The 14284-nt window shown below is 41.2% G+C and overlaps 1 protein-coding gene across 1 annotated transcript; it reads left to right on the forward strand.

Moving 5' to 3' along the window:
* Window positions 1–519: 519 nt before the first annotated feature.
* VMA21 (vacuolar ATPase assembly factor VMA21) lies at window positions 520–9967 on the forward strand. Its single transcript, XM_019435773.2, has 3 exons — window positions 520–702; window positions 5236–5345; window positions 5938–9967. Exons 1-3 carry the CDS (start codon window positions 650–652, stop codon window positions 6078–6080), a joined length of 306 nt encoding a protein of 101 aa, XP_019291318.1. The 5' UTR covers window positions 520–649; the 3' UTR covers window positions 6081–9967.
* Window positions 9968–14284: the final 4317 nt, after the last annotated feature.

Below are 14284 nucleotides of genomic sequence, written 5' to 3' on the forward strand. Positions count from 1 at the left end.
CACTCTCAGTAAGGGCTGACATTGACTAGCTCACGGACTCGGGTGAGTGTCAAACTAACTCCTCCCACTTTCCCACGGCTGGACTTTCACTGTTGGTAACAATGAGGCGTTTCACGAGGGTTGGGGAATAACGTGCATTGCTTTTTTGTGTTGTCTTCGGAAACTGCTTGGTTGCCTAGCACCACAGTCCTCTGCCTGGTCGTCCTTCTTTGCGACTCGTCTTCTCCGGTAGCCTCGCAACCGCAGCTCGGAGGCAAGGGTCTTGAGAGGGACCAGAGGTGCTCACACGCGCTCAGGGGGCGGCGGCAGCGCCGCCCACCCCGGAGGATCATGCTGCGAGGCAAGTCCCGGCTCAACGTGGAGTGGCTGGGCTACTCGCCAGGCCTGTTCCTGGAGCGCAGACAGCTGCTGGCAGGGCGCGCGCCTCGGAGCCCCGGCCGGTAAGTCACGTGAACACCTGCGCCCGCGCCGGCGCCGGCGCAGCTCAACGTCACCGGGGCGCGCCGCACTTGCGCAATGCGTCCCGCCGCCCGGCCCTCGCCGGCACTTCCGGCGTGGCTCGCCTCTGTCGGCCTTCAGTCGCGCAGACCCAGCGAGGTAGCTGAGCCCAGCCCGCCTCTGAGCACCTGCTTGCGGGCTCGGCTGCCCCATGGAGCGCCTTGATAAAGCGTCGCTGAACGCGCTGCAGCCTCCCGACTTCAGGTAGTCCGGAGCAGGGCCCAGGCCGGGCAGGGGCCCCGACCGCAAGGCGACCTGGCCCTGGCCTGGAGTGGGGTGTGAGGGAAGGCTCGAGCCGAGCGGGCTGGCCTGCGGTGGGCGTGAGGTGTGGACCCTTGGGGGAGGGGTGCGAGGTGGGGGAGAAGGGACGCAGGTTGGGGCCTGCAGCATCTACACGCACGGGAGCAGGGACCCGGGGTCATAGGGGAGAGGTCGGTGGGCCTTCGGTTCATGCCTCTGTTCTAGCACTTCCTCTCGCTGTCGTCTTGTTTTGCTATCTTGCTCTCTGCAATCTCTCCCCACTGCAGGGTGAGCTCCCTGAGGACAGGAACCCGGCCTTCTTCATCTCCGTGTCCCCTACGGGGCCTGCATCGTCGGGGCTTAAATGTTTGCTGTATGAATGAACGAAGGGAGGGGAGTAGGGGCTGTCCCTGGTTTGAGACTGCTTCACTTGGGGGAGTTAGTAGGATGGGGGTTGGTGGCTGAGTAGAATGGTAATTCTGGCCGACTAACCTAGCCATTGATACCTCGGTAGGCAAGAGAGTGGAGAGGAAGTTGGCTACCATTTGATGATGACATACTGTGTGCCAGGCTCAACTTATGCTTTTGATTACATACGTTAGCAAAATTAAGAAAGTGCTGGTTTGCCTTTTTTTTTTCGTTAAAGAAGATGAAGTTGACTCAGGGTAAGTCACTTGCCCAAGATCACACAGGCCACACTAAATTAGTAAGTGTTAAATCTGACATTTGTTCAATCGCACTGACTCCAAAGCCCGTGATCTTTGGAACCCTGTGACATTTTTCAGTCTCTTACGATGTCACTCTAAATGTTTATTATTATTATTGTTGTTGTTGTTGTTGTTGTTGTTTACTAGTGAGGATACCAACAGATATTTTTGTCAAGTACCCTAAGAATACGGTTTAGCCCTCCTAGACTGATTCTAGTGTTTCCTAATTGAATTTTCAGTGTAATCTACTTGCAGTGGAAGTCTTGGCTTGCCACGGAAGGGAACATAGTAAACCCTTTTTCACTTTTTACTTTAAGCTCCAAAAATTTGACTTTTATTCTGGGTTATGACCTCACAAATATAGGACAGAGTATATATAAAGTTAAGCACACAAACTTTTGAAAACTAGCAAACTTCCTCTATTGTTTATAGGACATTTTCACTTTGGCTTCCAGCCACACCCCCACTGCACCTGGCAGTTCTGCCTGCACAAGCCAGCTTATGTGTAGCACGTGAATTATTCTGAAACAAAGCAACTGATGTCACTCAATTGGTTTCTTCTATGTATCTCTTATTGGGTGTTAACTGAGACTTGTTAGAAATGAAGAATGGGAAAGTCCAGAATTCAAGTGGGCCTCAAAGAAATAACTCAGGATGAACTTACTGCTCCCATACTTTTAAAACCACCTAGAGTTTACCCACTTCATAAGAACTTCTGCAGCAAGCACTAAGCAGGTACAGCTTACCACGTTCCCTTCTGTGGCAAGCTTGACGTTGAGTGTGTGGGGCTAGAGATTAACATGTAGAAAAGAAAGATTATGTTTGAGTGGTGGGATTGTAAATGATTTTGTTTGCCTTAACACATTTTTATATGGTATTCTATCATCTTTTCAGTAATAATGTTTTCTGAAAGCCAGGTCAGATATTATACATTCAAGAGACATAATCTCAAGAACCAAACCAGTTACACTCCCTTTCTCTAGATTCTCAGTCTTTGTTTCTTTATCAGGTTAGCTATCTTAGCTTTGCATGCCTAAAACCCATGCTTTAACTCACCATAGAAACAACCAAGAAGGTCATGTTTTTTTGTTGTGGTTCATAAAAGAAGGGGTCAAATACTGACATTGAAGTTTTGTAGAACTACTCATATTCTTCATGAAGATTACACAATAAATTTTTGTAAAAGTTTACTAGTGGGAAACAGTTTAAGGGAGCATAAGTATATTAGATGACAATGGTACACCTCAGTAATCACCGTAGTAGGATGTGTTAAAAGATGATCCATTGAAATATGGAAAGAAAATATTAGAACTTCTACATTAATTTATTTTTAGCCTTATACTTTTTTAGTATCTATTTTTGCATATGTTTTGTATTTTAAGGAATGTATTGATAATATTTTTGTAGATAAATCTGTTTAAAAAATCAGTATGCCTTTATGGGGTCTGTGCTTAAAACTTAAGAAGGATTAATAGTCAAAAAAGTTTGTAGACCAGAAACTTGAGATGTTCCTTTCCTTTCTGGGATGAAAGAAACCTCCTAGCTAATAATTTACACAGTTAGAGGAACCCCTTTGGCTGGATTTTCTAGGGCACCAAAGAAATGTGCAGGACTGACTATATAGGAAACAAGCTGGCACATTGAGTGCTGTAATAACAGGTAGGAACTAACTGTAATTGGGTTCCAAAGCGATGAATTATTCCAGCTGGAGTAATCAGGAAAGATACTTGGAGGAGAGGCTGTTTTTTTTGGGGGGGGGACCTTGAAGACTGGGCCGTCTCCTTCCTAAAGATACAGATAAAAACCAGAGCCTCTGAGGATTACCAGAAAGAGAATTAAGTCCAAATGTTGAGTATAAGCATAAAGTGTGAAGTGTGTTAAGGTGCTCTGAGGGTGGTTAGATTTAAGGGACAAAAAAGGCCTTAAGCTAAATGATTAAAGTTATAGGGTTTACTGCTTTTACAATACAGGTGGTAGTAGGTGTGAGGTACAGATGTGTCTAGGGTTGCTGGAAACTTACTACAGCTTTCAGTAGTGCTGCTCATTTGTAACAATGTATAGGACAAATGCTGGCATATATCTACCTATTTATTGAAAAGTCCGTGAGATAACATTAAGGAACATTTTTTAAAATGGGAAAATAACTAGTTTTGTATGTTGATCTGGAGTCCTTTTTTATGTAAACACGTTTTTAACATAATTGGAATAGCATATGTCAGGGGTTCGTGAAGTTTTTCTGTAAAGGGCCAGGTGGTAAATATTAGGTTTTTGAAGGCCATATAGGCTAGCATCACTACTCAGCTTGTCCTTTCTAGCTCCAAAGCCATCTTATTGTTTTTAAATGTTTTTATTTATTTCTGAAAGAGAGAGTGAGCCAGTGCAAGTGGCGGAGGGGGCAGAAAGAGAGGGAGACACAGAATCCGAAGCAGGCACCAGGCTCCTAGCTGTCAGCACGTGACACGGGGCTCGAACTCACGAACCTTGTGGTCACGACCTGAGCTGAAGTCGGATGCTTAACCGACTGAGCCACCCAGGTGCCCCCAAAGCCATCTTAGATGATACATAATGTGGGTTTGTCTGTGTTCCTGCTAAACTTTATTTATAGAAATAGGCATTGGGCCCTCATGCCTTGTTTTGCAGACCCTGGATATACATGATACAGTGTACTTTGCCTTGTTCATTTGTCACACGAATACTTTCTGAGAAATGGTCAGGATTCTTTTTATTTTTTTTATTTTTACTTTTTTAATGTTTGTTTATTTTTGAGAGAGAGACAGAGCGTGAGCGGGAGAAGGGCAGAGAGAGAGGGAGATGCAGAATCCAAAGTAGGCACCAGGCTCTGAGCTGTCAGCACAGACTGCGAAGCAGGGCTTGAACCCATGGACTGTGAGATCATGGCCTGAGCCGAAGTCAGACGTTCAGCTGACTGAGTCACCCAGGCGCCTAGTCAGAATTCTTTTTAATGTGTCCATATATTGATACACCTCATTTGTGAAACCATTTTCTTATTATGGATATTTTTATGTTATCCGGTTTTGTTTGTGCTTTTATGTTAATCCTTATATTAATGTTTTTAAGTAGCAGATTATCAGATTTTTCTTTATGTAATTTGAAAAGCTTGATTGCATTCTTCAGAATAGTTTTATTGTACTCTGGAACAAAACTTTTTCCATTGGAATATTTCCTTGATTTAAAAATAGCCGTGGACAGACAGAATTCACTGAATAGAAGGTGTTTTGACATTAAATTTTTAATGCATCCATGTTACATGAAGACTAAGTTGTACTGTAGCTATTTAATAACAAAGCAATTAAAGTAAGTTTCCTTTAACGACATCCAGATTGTTCTAGGCTGCTTTTTCTTTGCAGATTCTCATAACTTGTTCGTACTGTATCCAGCTAGCCCTCCATAGGATGCTTTGTGAATGAACATTCATTAGTTGTGGACATTCATTAGTTGTTTTCTTTGTATCTTTTCCTTTGCTACCTCCATTATAAATTTGGTAATTAGGGTACACTTTATAGCATTTTGAAGACTACAAACCACTTTCATACTTTGACGCTTCCTCTCACACTGGATCTGAATGGCAGTCTCTTGAATGGTCTCTGGGTCTCTAGGATCTTCCAGTTTTGAGTCCCTGAGTCGACTCTTCTTCCTCTGCCCACTGTTTCCAAGGCAGGGCCAGGGTTTCCAGTGTCTTCTCTATGGGTATTTATAGTGTTTATGGACACAAGAACAGTTGGAAATAGCCTAGCAGGTTCTGATTTTCTCTTTGTTTACTTTGTTCCAGAAATGAAAGTTCATTAGCATCTACCCTGAAGACGCTCCTGTTCTTCACAGCTTTAATGATCACTGTACCTATTGGGTTGTATTTCACGACTAAATCTTATGTTTTTGAAGGTAATCCTAGATGATAAAACAAGACCTTTTCCTCCTTAGTATATTTAAGACTCTGTGTTTTCGTGATCTCCTTATATCTGTAAGCTGGGTACTCTTCATTTGCTTCTTCCATCTGTTCCTGTATTGCTTTTCAAAAATCATGTTGTTCAAATAAATCTTCCTTCATGAAATTAACTTTTTCATCAGTTATTTTAGCTTGACAGTGTATTTGTGGATGGTTTTCTGTGAAATAGCTTGCAGGTCCTTTCTTTTACTATACCTCTGAGAGCAAGAGTCGGCTGACATGGGAGGAGGAATTTGGGGGAATGTCCCTTTGGTGGCAGACGTTAGTAGGAAGAGAAAATAAAGTCCCCCTTTTTATGTTGAAGTCCTTAAGTGAAGTGATAATTACAGTTTTCATTTAGAATAATGTCTTTGTGTATAGAAGGTTTTCAAATCTTTAAATGAATACATGATTTATCACCACCCAAGGTATTACTTTTTAATTGCCTGACTAGCTAAATAAATATATACCTAATAAAAATTAGTATGCTTTGTTTTTTGCACTTTGATAAATTTTGGAATAAAATGGAAACTTTTTTTCTCTTAATAGGCGCCTTTGGGATGTCCAATAGGGACAGCTATTTTTATGCTGCTATTGTTGCGGTGGTCGCCGTCCACGTGGTGTTGGCCCTCTTTGTTTATGTGGCCTGGAATGAAGGCTCACGACAGTGGCGTGAAGGCAAACAGGATTAAATTGAACATCACCTTTTGATAGCATTAAATTGATTTTTAAAAATGGTAAATGCGTCTGGGATATTGATGATTTCAATAAAGTTGAGAACATGTTAAAAATCAATCTGAAGGAGTCACATTTGACTAGTGTAAATTTTGATCCTTCTAATACAATGATTTGTATCATCAGTTTTAACTGTATGAACCTCTCATCTGCAAATGAGAATTTGAAAAAGTTAAGTTGGTCACAAGTAAGTATGTTAACTTAGTGACACATTCTGGGAAGAATTTGATTATCTCACTACCAAAAATGTTTTATAGCATTTTGTCTTTTGGTTAGTTTTAAGTTTCACTCCTCTGGATACATTAAGATGTACACACTGTTCTTCACTGGAACCCTTTCCCTGACTATCGTGAAAGTCTGTGTCATCGGATTTTAGGTTGTAAATTCCTATGCAGAATTGTTTGAATTGTGGATTTTGGACTTAATCTGAATGTCAGTGAGAAATTTTGTGTAAAGCGTAATCTGTAGTCAATAGGAATCTTTCATTACATTATTTCACGGGGGAAACTAGGCTGAATCACACCCATTCATGGAAAAGGACTGGCTTTCTGATGATCTAGGCAGCAAAGCAAAGGTAGCTACCTGGGTACTCAGCCTTTGCCGGCTAGCCTGTGCTTTCAGACTAACTTTTTAATGATCTGCTTTGCTGTGTCGTTCAACAATGAAGCTGCATGCTTTAATTACAAGTTTTGTGTAAACTCCCTTTCAATTAGTTTCTCCTACTTTTTAATAATGTATATGGTACGAATTTATGTTTAAGTGTATTTATTTTCACGTAGTTAGGAAGTGTAAACAATCCTGAGAATAGATTATTTTTATCGTCCACGAAATATTCTTGGGATCGCTAGTCAGGTCTTTATTTTTTTAGAGTAAGAGCACACATGTGAACATGTATGTGAGTGGGGGAGGGGCAGAAAGGGAGAGAGAATACCCAGTAGGCTCCAAAGCTCAGCGCAGAGCCTGACACGGGGCTCCATCCCCCAACCCTGAAATCATGACCTGAGCCGAAATCAAGAGATGGATGCTCAACCGACTGTGCCACCCAGGCGCCCCTAGTCAGTCTTTCTTAATCAGAGCTGTTATATCCCAGATATATATTGTTAGATAATCCTGAGGTCCTATCTGATAGAAAAAGACCCTGTGGTTTTACTTCACTATCTTTAGTCTATTCTCTCCAGCTACTTAGCACTACTTGTGTGTAGTCTAAAAACACACCTGGAAAAATGAATAGTGAAACAATTTAAATTCCCTGTGATGGTACCACCCGGACATAACCACTAGTTTGGTTTACAGCCTGTGTTCATTTCCTAATGCTAGTTCAATACACTGAACTTTTGGTTTAAGTTCAAATTCTGCCTGTGCTACCTGACAGCTATTTGTGTTTTTTCAGATGAATGATTATTGGCCATTTTCTTAAAAAAGTACATTCTACCTTTACTCTTTTTACTAGATCTCTCATTGTTCAAATTTCCTGTTATTAGTAACCCCTAATACAATGGCCCTTGCTGTTTTTGGCATTACTGATTTGTCTGTTCACCCCTATTTTGATGTGGAACTGGACTAAAGGAATAGGGAGATGATTAGGCATAAGAGCTAAATAGGCACTGTATTTAATTGTTGAGAAAAAGGATTATTGTAGGACTATTTTTTATTGCTTATAGTTAAATATTGTCTACACTTTAAACGTCTTTAAGCAGTTATTCTAAATGTAAAGTCTTTTCTTAAAGACCACAGTTTTCATGTAAAATTGTACAAATTTAATATAAAATTGTAGAATACCCCAGTTTGAGTCTGGGGTACTATGTGGTAGATTTCTAAATGGTCATCCCTTCTTTAGATGCCTCAACAGAATTGTTGTCCACCTAGTTTCTTTTCTATAACTCCAAGGTTTTGTACTTTGGGGATCTTATGCTATTTGTAAAATATTAATGTCCAGTGTTAGATGATTTTGTTTTCAGATGTTTGCTGAGTAGAAAATGATATGGATGTTTTTCTGCAAGTATTTAAACCCGGGATTCATGCAAAAGCAGTTGTAATTTCCTCTTGGAAAATGTACCAAGTGTTTGGAAGTTAGAATTGGATGCTAGGGTTGATATTTAGGATTGTTACAATATAGACTTGCTTTCAAACCAGTTGAGTTTTTCCTGGGGTTTTAACTGTTAACTTACTACTTTGCTGCTCTTGAAATAACATGTGGTATTTCACATAAGATTTATTTTTCAAGATGTCTCATGGATTTCCTCTTGCACAATGTACATACTTCAGGATGTATAGAAAGGAAAGCTACAATTGAGCCCTTGTAAATGTTTTAAGATAGGAATATGTTCACTATCGTTCCAAAATGGATTGTAAGAATAACCTCAACTAGGAAGCGTAACTGGAAGGGTCAGCACAAACTACTGATAAACACATTATCTTCCTCACCTCGCCTCCCATTTTGCACCCCCCCCAGAATATAATCATTCCTTCCCCATTATGCTAAAAAATGAAGTGTGTTGTAGAATGTATCTGATGTCATTCGCTCTTCAAGTGGATAGATAGCATTTTACACGTAACAGCAGAATTCAGTTTTGAGTTGTTACTGAAGGAATTTAAACATCCATTAAAAAAGACCTCCTGTTTCATGGAAATCTAACCAATGCATTGTAATGATTGGACTGTTTTCATCATAAAAATCTTAGCACCTTTGCCAAAAGAGACAACTGATTGACTTGTTTGATGTTTATTTGCCATTTTCATGTAAATTTTATATATCCATCTAGAGTACCCAAGAAGACCAGTAAAAACAGTTAAATAAGATGTACCCAAGGAAAGATGATAGCCAAGGGTACATGAAATAAAGGATTTAAATCCTGATTTAAAAATCTTGTGTGTTTTTCTCATCTCTAGACAAGTTCATGTTTACTGTTTTATTTATGACCCAGTGAAGTTGTAGAGCATTGTTGGGCCCAGTTTATAAATGGTTCAAAAATACCACGCAATTTGTCACTTGTCTTAGGTCAGCAGCAGATTTTCTCTGCTGTCAAGTGATCTGTGTCCTCCAACAGAGTGGTACAACTTTATTAGTTCAGACTCTACTCTTACATTTAAGATAAGTTTTGTGAGAGCTGGGATGAAGCAACACGTTAATAACTTGACAAGATTTCTTTCTTCTTTTTTGCAGAGGGAAAGGGTCACCTGAGAAAATAAATTATTTTCAGGGACGTTGGGAATCTAATGGTAACTTTACGTGTAATTTATGAATAGTTGAATCCTTTATATATTCATTAAAATAGTCTGGAATTCCTGAACTTATCACTCCTGACCACACTTTACTATTTCATTGCTACATATACTCAAGAGTAGTATCTGCTTTCTTTTTTAAGATGTTCTATAAGTCATATTTGTCAGTCACACAGACTCGTCTTCCTTCTTCTCAAGTTCAGTGAAATCTCACTGAACGGGAATAATAGCAATAGCTAACAACATCTGCACAGCACCTTACAGTTTGCAAAGAACGTTCACATATTCTTGTTTGAGTTTTGCATAGTGAACCTGTTACGAGATGTCTTTTGACATCCTTGCTGAAGATGTTAGAATCTTTAACTCAGTAGAGTCATTGAATATGCTGTAGTCTTTGAATATAGCGCCCTGACTAGGGGCAGAGTTTAGATGCACTATTTTGAAAGGTGTGTGTAATTATTGAAATGGGGGGCTTGAGTTCTTTAGCCACTTGAATCAGATTTACTTTTGTAAGTGATACTTTTCTAACTGCTACTTGGGTGGATTTTGTATCCATTATATTCCAGCCTGTATTTGTATAAATTTACCATCTGTTGTCATTAAAAAAGTGTTTGTAATGCCACTTTGACGTGTCCTGATTCAATGAATAGTAAGTTTATTAACATCTTTTTTTTTAAAACATGTTTGCCTCTGTTCCATATAAAATATATACAGAGTTGTCAAGGGTAAGCTTTTATGTAATAATTATAGACTGGAGATGCTCAAACTGGTGGCAGCTCTGAGGGGTACTGGGACAGAAAGGGCCGGTTTTACCCCATCCGTTGTGGACCCATCACAACTGCTGTGGCAGTGGGGGAAAGAAAGCAGCATCTTGCCCTGTGGCTTTTTAAAGAAAATTCATTTGGGGGTGAATGGGCTTCAAATCCTGGTAAAGGAATGAGGTCCAGAAACACTTGTGTCCATGGCCCTTTAGCCACCTGTTGATTGTACTCCAGCTCCTTTCTGTGCTTCTGAGGGTTCTATCTAGTTCTTAATACATACTATCCACTTCTAAAGTTTTGAGATATCTTAGTATCAGAATATACACATTATATACAATCGTGTTATGTACAAAAGTACAGATTATAGGATGTCCAGGGAACTCAGGACACATATAATAGCATTGCAGAAACCACTGGTATCACCTTATAGGATTTACTGCCTAGACCTACTGAGTCAGAACCTCTGGGGCTGGGGTCTGGAAATACATGTCTGTAACAGACCATATCTGATGAAGCCAGTTTGATAACCGCTGCTAGAGATTGGAAGTTGTTAATGTATGTTTTTGATGCTGGACTTGAAGATGTTTGTATAAAGCAGGCCTGAAATAGCAGGCACTTTATTAACCAAAGATAGAATCCTGCATAATGCTTTATAATAAAGGCTCAGTTTAAAATCAGAAGAGATTTATTGAGTCCTGGGCCATCATGGTTGAGTTTGCTTCACTGTTAATGAATTCTATGAAAATTAGTACAGAGGACAGACAGCACGCTTAGAAACACCTTACACATATTAAAAAATGGCTACTGCTGCTCCTCTGATGCCTTCCTCTTATTTGGAATTCTCGTTGTGGTCTTTGAAGACAGGAAAACCTAGCACAGGCACTTAAGATAATCTGGTTTCCAAGGTAAAGGAGGTAATGGACAAGACCAGAAATAATTTCCTAGGCATATCCGCTCTATTAATACTATGACTCCCCTACCCCCAGATATTTTTCCTGTTACCGCGTATATCTTCCCGGTTCATTTCATGTACACCCTGATGTTTTGCCCATGTTCACTCCCTCCTCACAGATGCTTGGTATCTTCTCTCCCAGATCCTATCGGGGCTGGCTCTTTCTCACCCTTCAGGTCTCAACTGTCGTGTGGCCTTTCCAGAGAGGCCTCCTCCGTTGCTCACAACACATAATATTGGATACAATTATCCTGTTTGTTTACCTACCTCTACTGTACTGTATGCTCAGGAGAGCAGGCACTGTCGTATTCACCACTGACTCCCCAGTGCCTGGCCCTTATTTTAGTAAGGATGTTGTTGGCCAACTACAAGTAACAGAGACCAGAGTTTAAACTGGCTTAAACAATGGAACAAGCCAGAGATGGGGCCAAACTATTCTCACAGTTTAGAGTTCCTGCTCCATTTCTCAGGGATTCTCTCTGCATGACCTTCTCAGTGTGTTGGTGACATCCTCAGGCATCCCTGCCTCGTGATGACAAAATAACTGCCACCATTCTGGACCTTCATCTGCACACCACAGTCATCCAATGAGTGAAGGAACCCCTTGCACTTTGGACGGACTCAGCTTACATACCCACCCATGAAACAATAACTTTGGCAAGGCAATGCCAATCATTGGTAGGTTTATGCCTGGACAAGTGCCCAGTCCCAAACCAATCTCTTGGGGATTATACTTAGGCCACTCAGTGCTCACCCCCGAGGAAAAGATTTGACTCTGGTGAGGGCCCCAGCATGTTCGCTATGGGGCTCAACAGATTTGTTAAATGAAAATGGCAATATGCAGTATATACATGCATATGTAGATATGGATATGGATGTAGGTACATAGGGATATAGACAGATGAATAGAGGGATGGGAGTCATGCACTTTGGAGCATGGGCCCACTGTCAATGTCAGGACAGGCCAGGACCTGGTGTGAGGCCATCCTCCAGTGGACCTTAAAGTTGCATGAAGGCTGGGCCCCTAGTAAGTGGCAATATACCAACACACTCTCTCTGTACCAAATTTTGTCAGTTCTGCCTCAGGAAGAAAACTGAAACAGTTGGAGAGTCAAGTTTTTTCTCCCATCTGTATCTGTGGCTCTCTGTTGCCAGGACTCTGTGCTCTTCTCTGAAGCCCTAAAACATCCCCTTTTTCCATGGCTCCCACCCTCACCACTCCCCACCGCATCCATGGTTCTTTATAAACACAGGTACGCATGGGTGGCATGCTTTATGCCTGAATACAAGCAAAGCAGCAATGCAGCTGGATGCCACCCGGGGTTTTCCTGGTTAACTAGGTTTCATAGAACGCAGCAGTTGCAATCATTCAGCTAGGGTCCTGCTTAAGACAGGTACCACAGAAAATAGTGGCAAGAGGCAATCTGGCACCTGGGTCTGGGGACACTGGCCAGTGCTCTGCTGTGTGATTCTGCAATTATCAGCAATGTCATCAAGTTTAGCTCTCACCTGTTACTGGGCACAAGAACAGAAAAAAATCACAGAATAATCTGATTTTTCTCAGCTATGTGGAAACTATAGAAATATGTGTTTTAAAGAAAAGTGTATATTGCCATAGCCTGCTGCTATTGCTTTAAAATATTCATAATAGAAAATGAAAATGGGGGGGGGGCTATGAAAATGGACGTCTGCTCACACTTCCATTCTGTTTCTTTCCTAAAAATTGAATGTAGGACAGGCTGAGGGCACCATGTCTTTCCTCCCCCTAGTATTTCTGCTGCTTCTACTTGGAGATATAGTCCTCTGCCTTCACTCTTTCCTCAGTCTTCCCTCTCAACCCATCTTGGACCAACTAGAATTGGGGTTGAAAGTTGAATGGGAAATGAATAGAAAGCTCAGTAAAATGGAATAAGCAAGAGAAGTTAAACCAGTTTTTCCAATTGGTTTGGCAGAAGGGAAGAAGGGTCTGGTGAGAATGGCCATGTGTGCTAGGCAGAATTCTAAGGTGCCCCCAAGAGTCCCACTGCCTGGTTTACATGCCTTGTATCCTCCCCACCTCTTGACTACAGATGGAACCTGTGGATGTGGTGGGATAGTAGCTCTCTGGATTAGGTCACTGCATGAATTTGCTCAGGCTGCCATAACCAAGTACCACAGACTGGGGGGCTTAAGCAACAGAACCGTATTGTTGCACAGTTCTTCTGGTGGCCAGAAGTCCAAGATTCAGGTGTTGGCAGAGTTGGTTCATTCTGAGGAACCTTGGCTTGTACATGGCCACTCCTCCCCGTGTCTTGACATGCTCTTCCCTCTGTATGCCTGTGTCCTAATCTTTTTTTTTTTATAAGGACATGAATCATATTGGATTTGAGTTCACCCTGATAATCTCATTTTAACTAATTACCTCTTTAAAGACTGCATCTCCAAATGCAGTCATGTTCTGAAGTACTGGGGGTTAGGACTTCAACATAGGAATAGGAAGAAGGAGACACAATTCAGTCAATAACATTATGGTGTGTAGTCTCGTAGGCAGAATAATGACTCCCCAAAGATGATCACATCTTAATCCTTGGAACCTGTGAAAAAAGGAATTAAAGATGTAGGTTGACTGAAGGTTGCTATTTAGTTGACTTTAAGAGAGGGAGAGCATCTGGATTATCTGGATGGGCTCAGTATTATCGTAAGGGCTTTGTGGTAGACTGAAAAAAATAGCTCCAAAGTTATATTCACTTACTAATTTCTAGAACCTGTGAATATTACCTTATATGCCAAGAATGGATATCAATTTATATGGAGAAAGATGTGATTAAATTAAGGGTCTTGAGTTTTGCTGGATTATCTTGGTAGATAATCTATTTTTTAAATTTTTTAATGTTTATTTATTTTTGACAGAGACAGACAGAATGTGAGTGGGTTAGGGGCAGAGAGAGAGGGAGACACAGAATCCAAAGCAGACTCCAGGCTCTGAGCTGTCAGCACAGAGCCCGACACGGGGCTCGAACTCACGAGCTGTGAGATCATGACCTGAGCTGAAGTAGGACGCTCAACTGACTGAGGCACCCAGGTGCCCCTCTTGGTAGATAATCTTTATAATCCCTCATAACCTACATGAAATCACACATATCCTTATAAGAGGGAGGCAGAGGGAATTTGAAAGAGACCCACACAGAGGAGAAGTCCATATGAAAACGGAGGCAGAGACTGGAGTGATGTGGCCACATGCCAAGGA

This window comes from Panthera pardus, unplaced genomic scaffold (assembly GCF_024362965.1).
Source record: "Panthera pardus isolate Hobbes unplaced genomic scaffold, ASM2436296v1 HiC_scaffold_27, whole genome shotgun sequence".
In the NCBI taxonomy this organism is placed as follows: domain Eukaryota; kingdom Metazoa; phylum Chordata; class Mammalia; order Carnivora; family Felidae; genus Panthera; species Panthera pardus.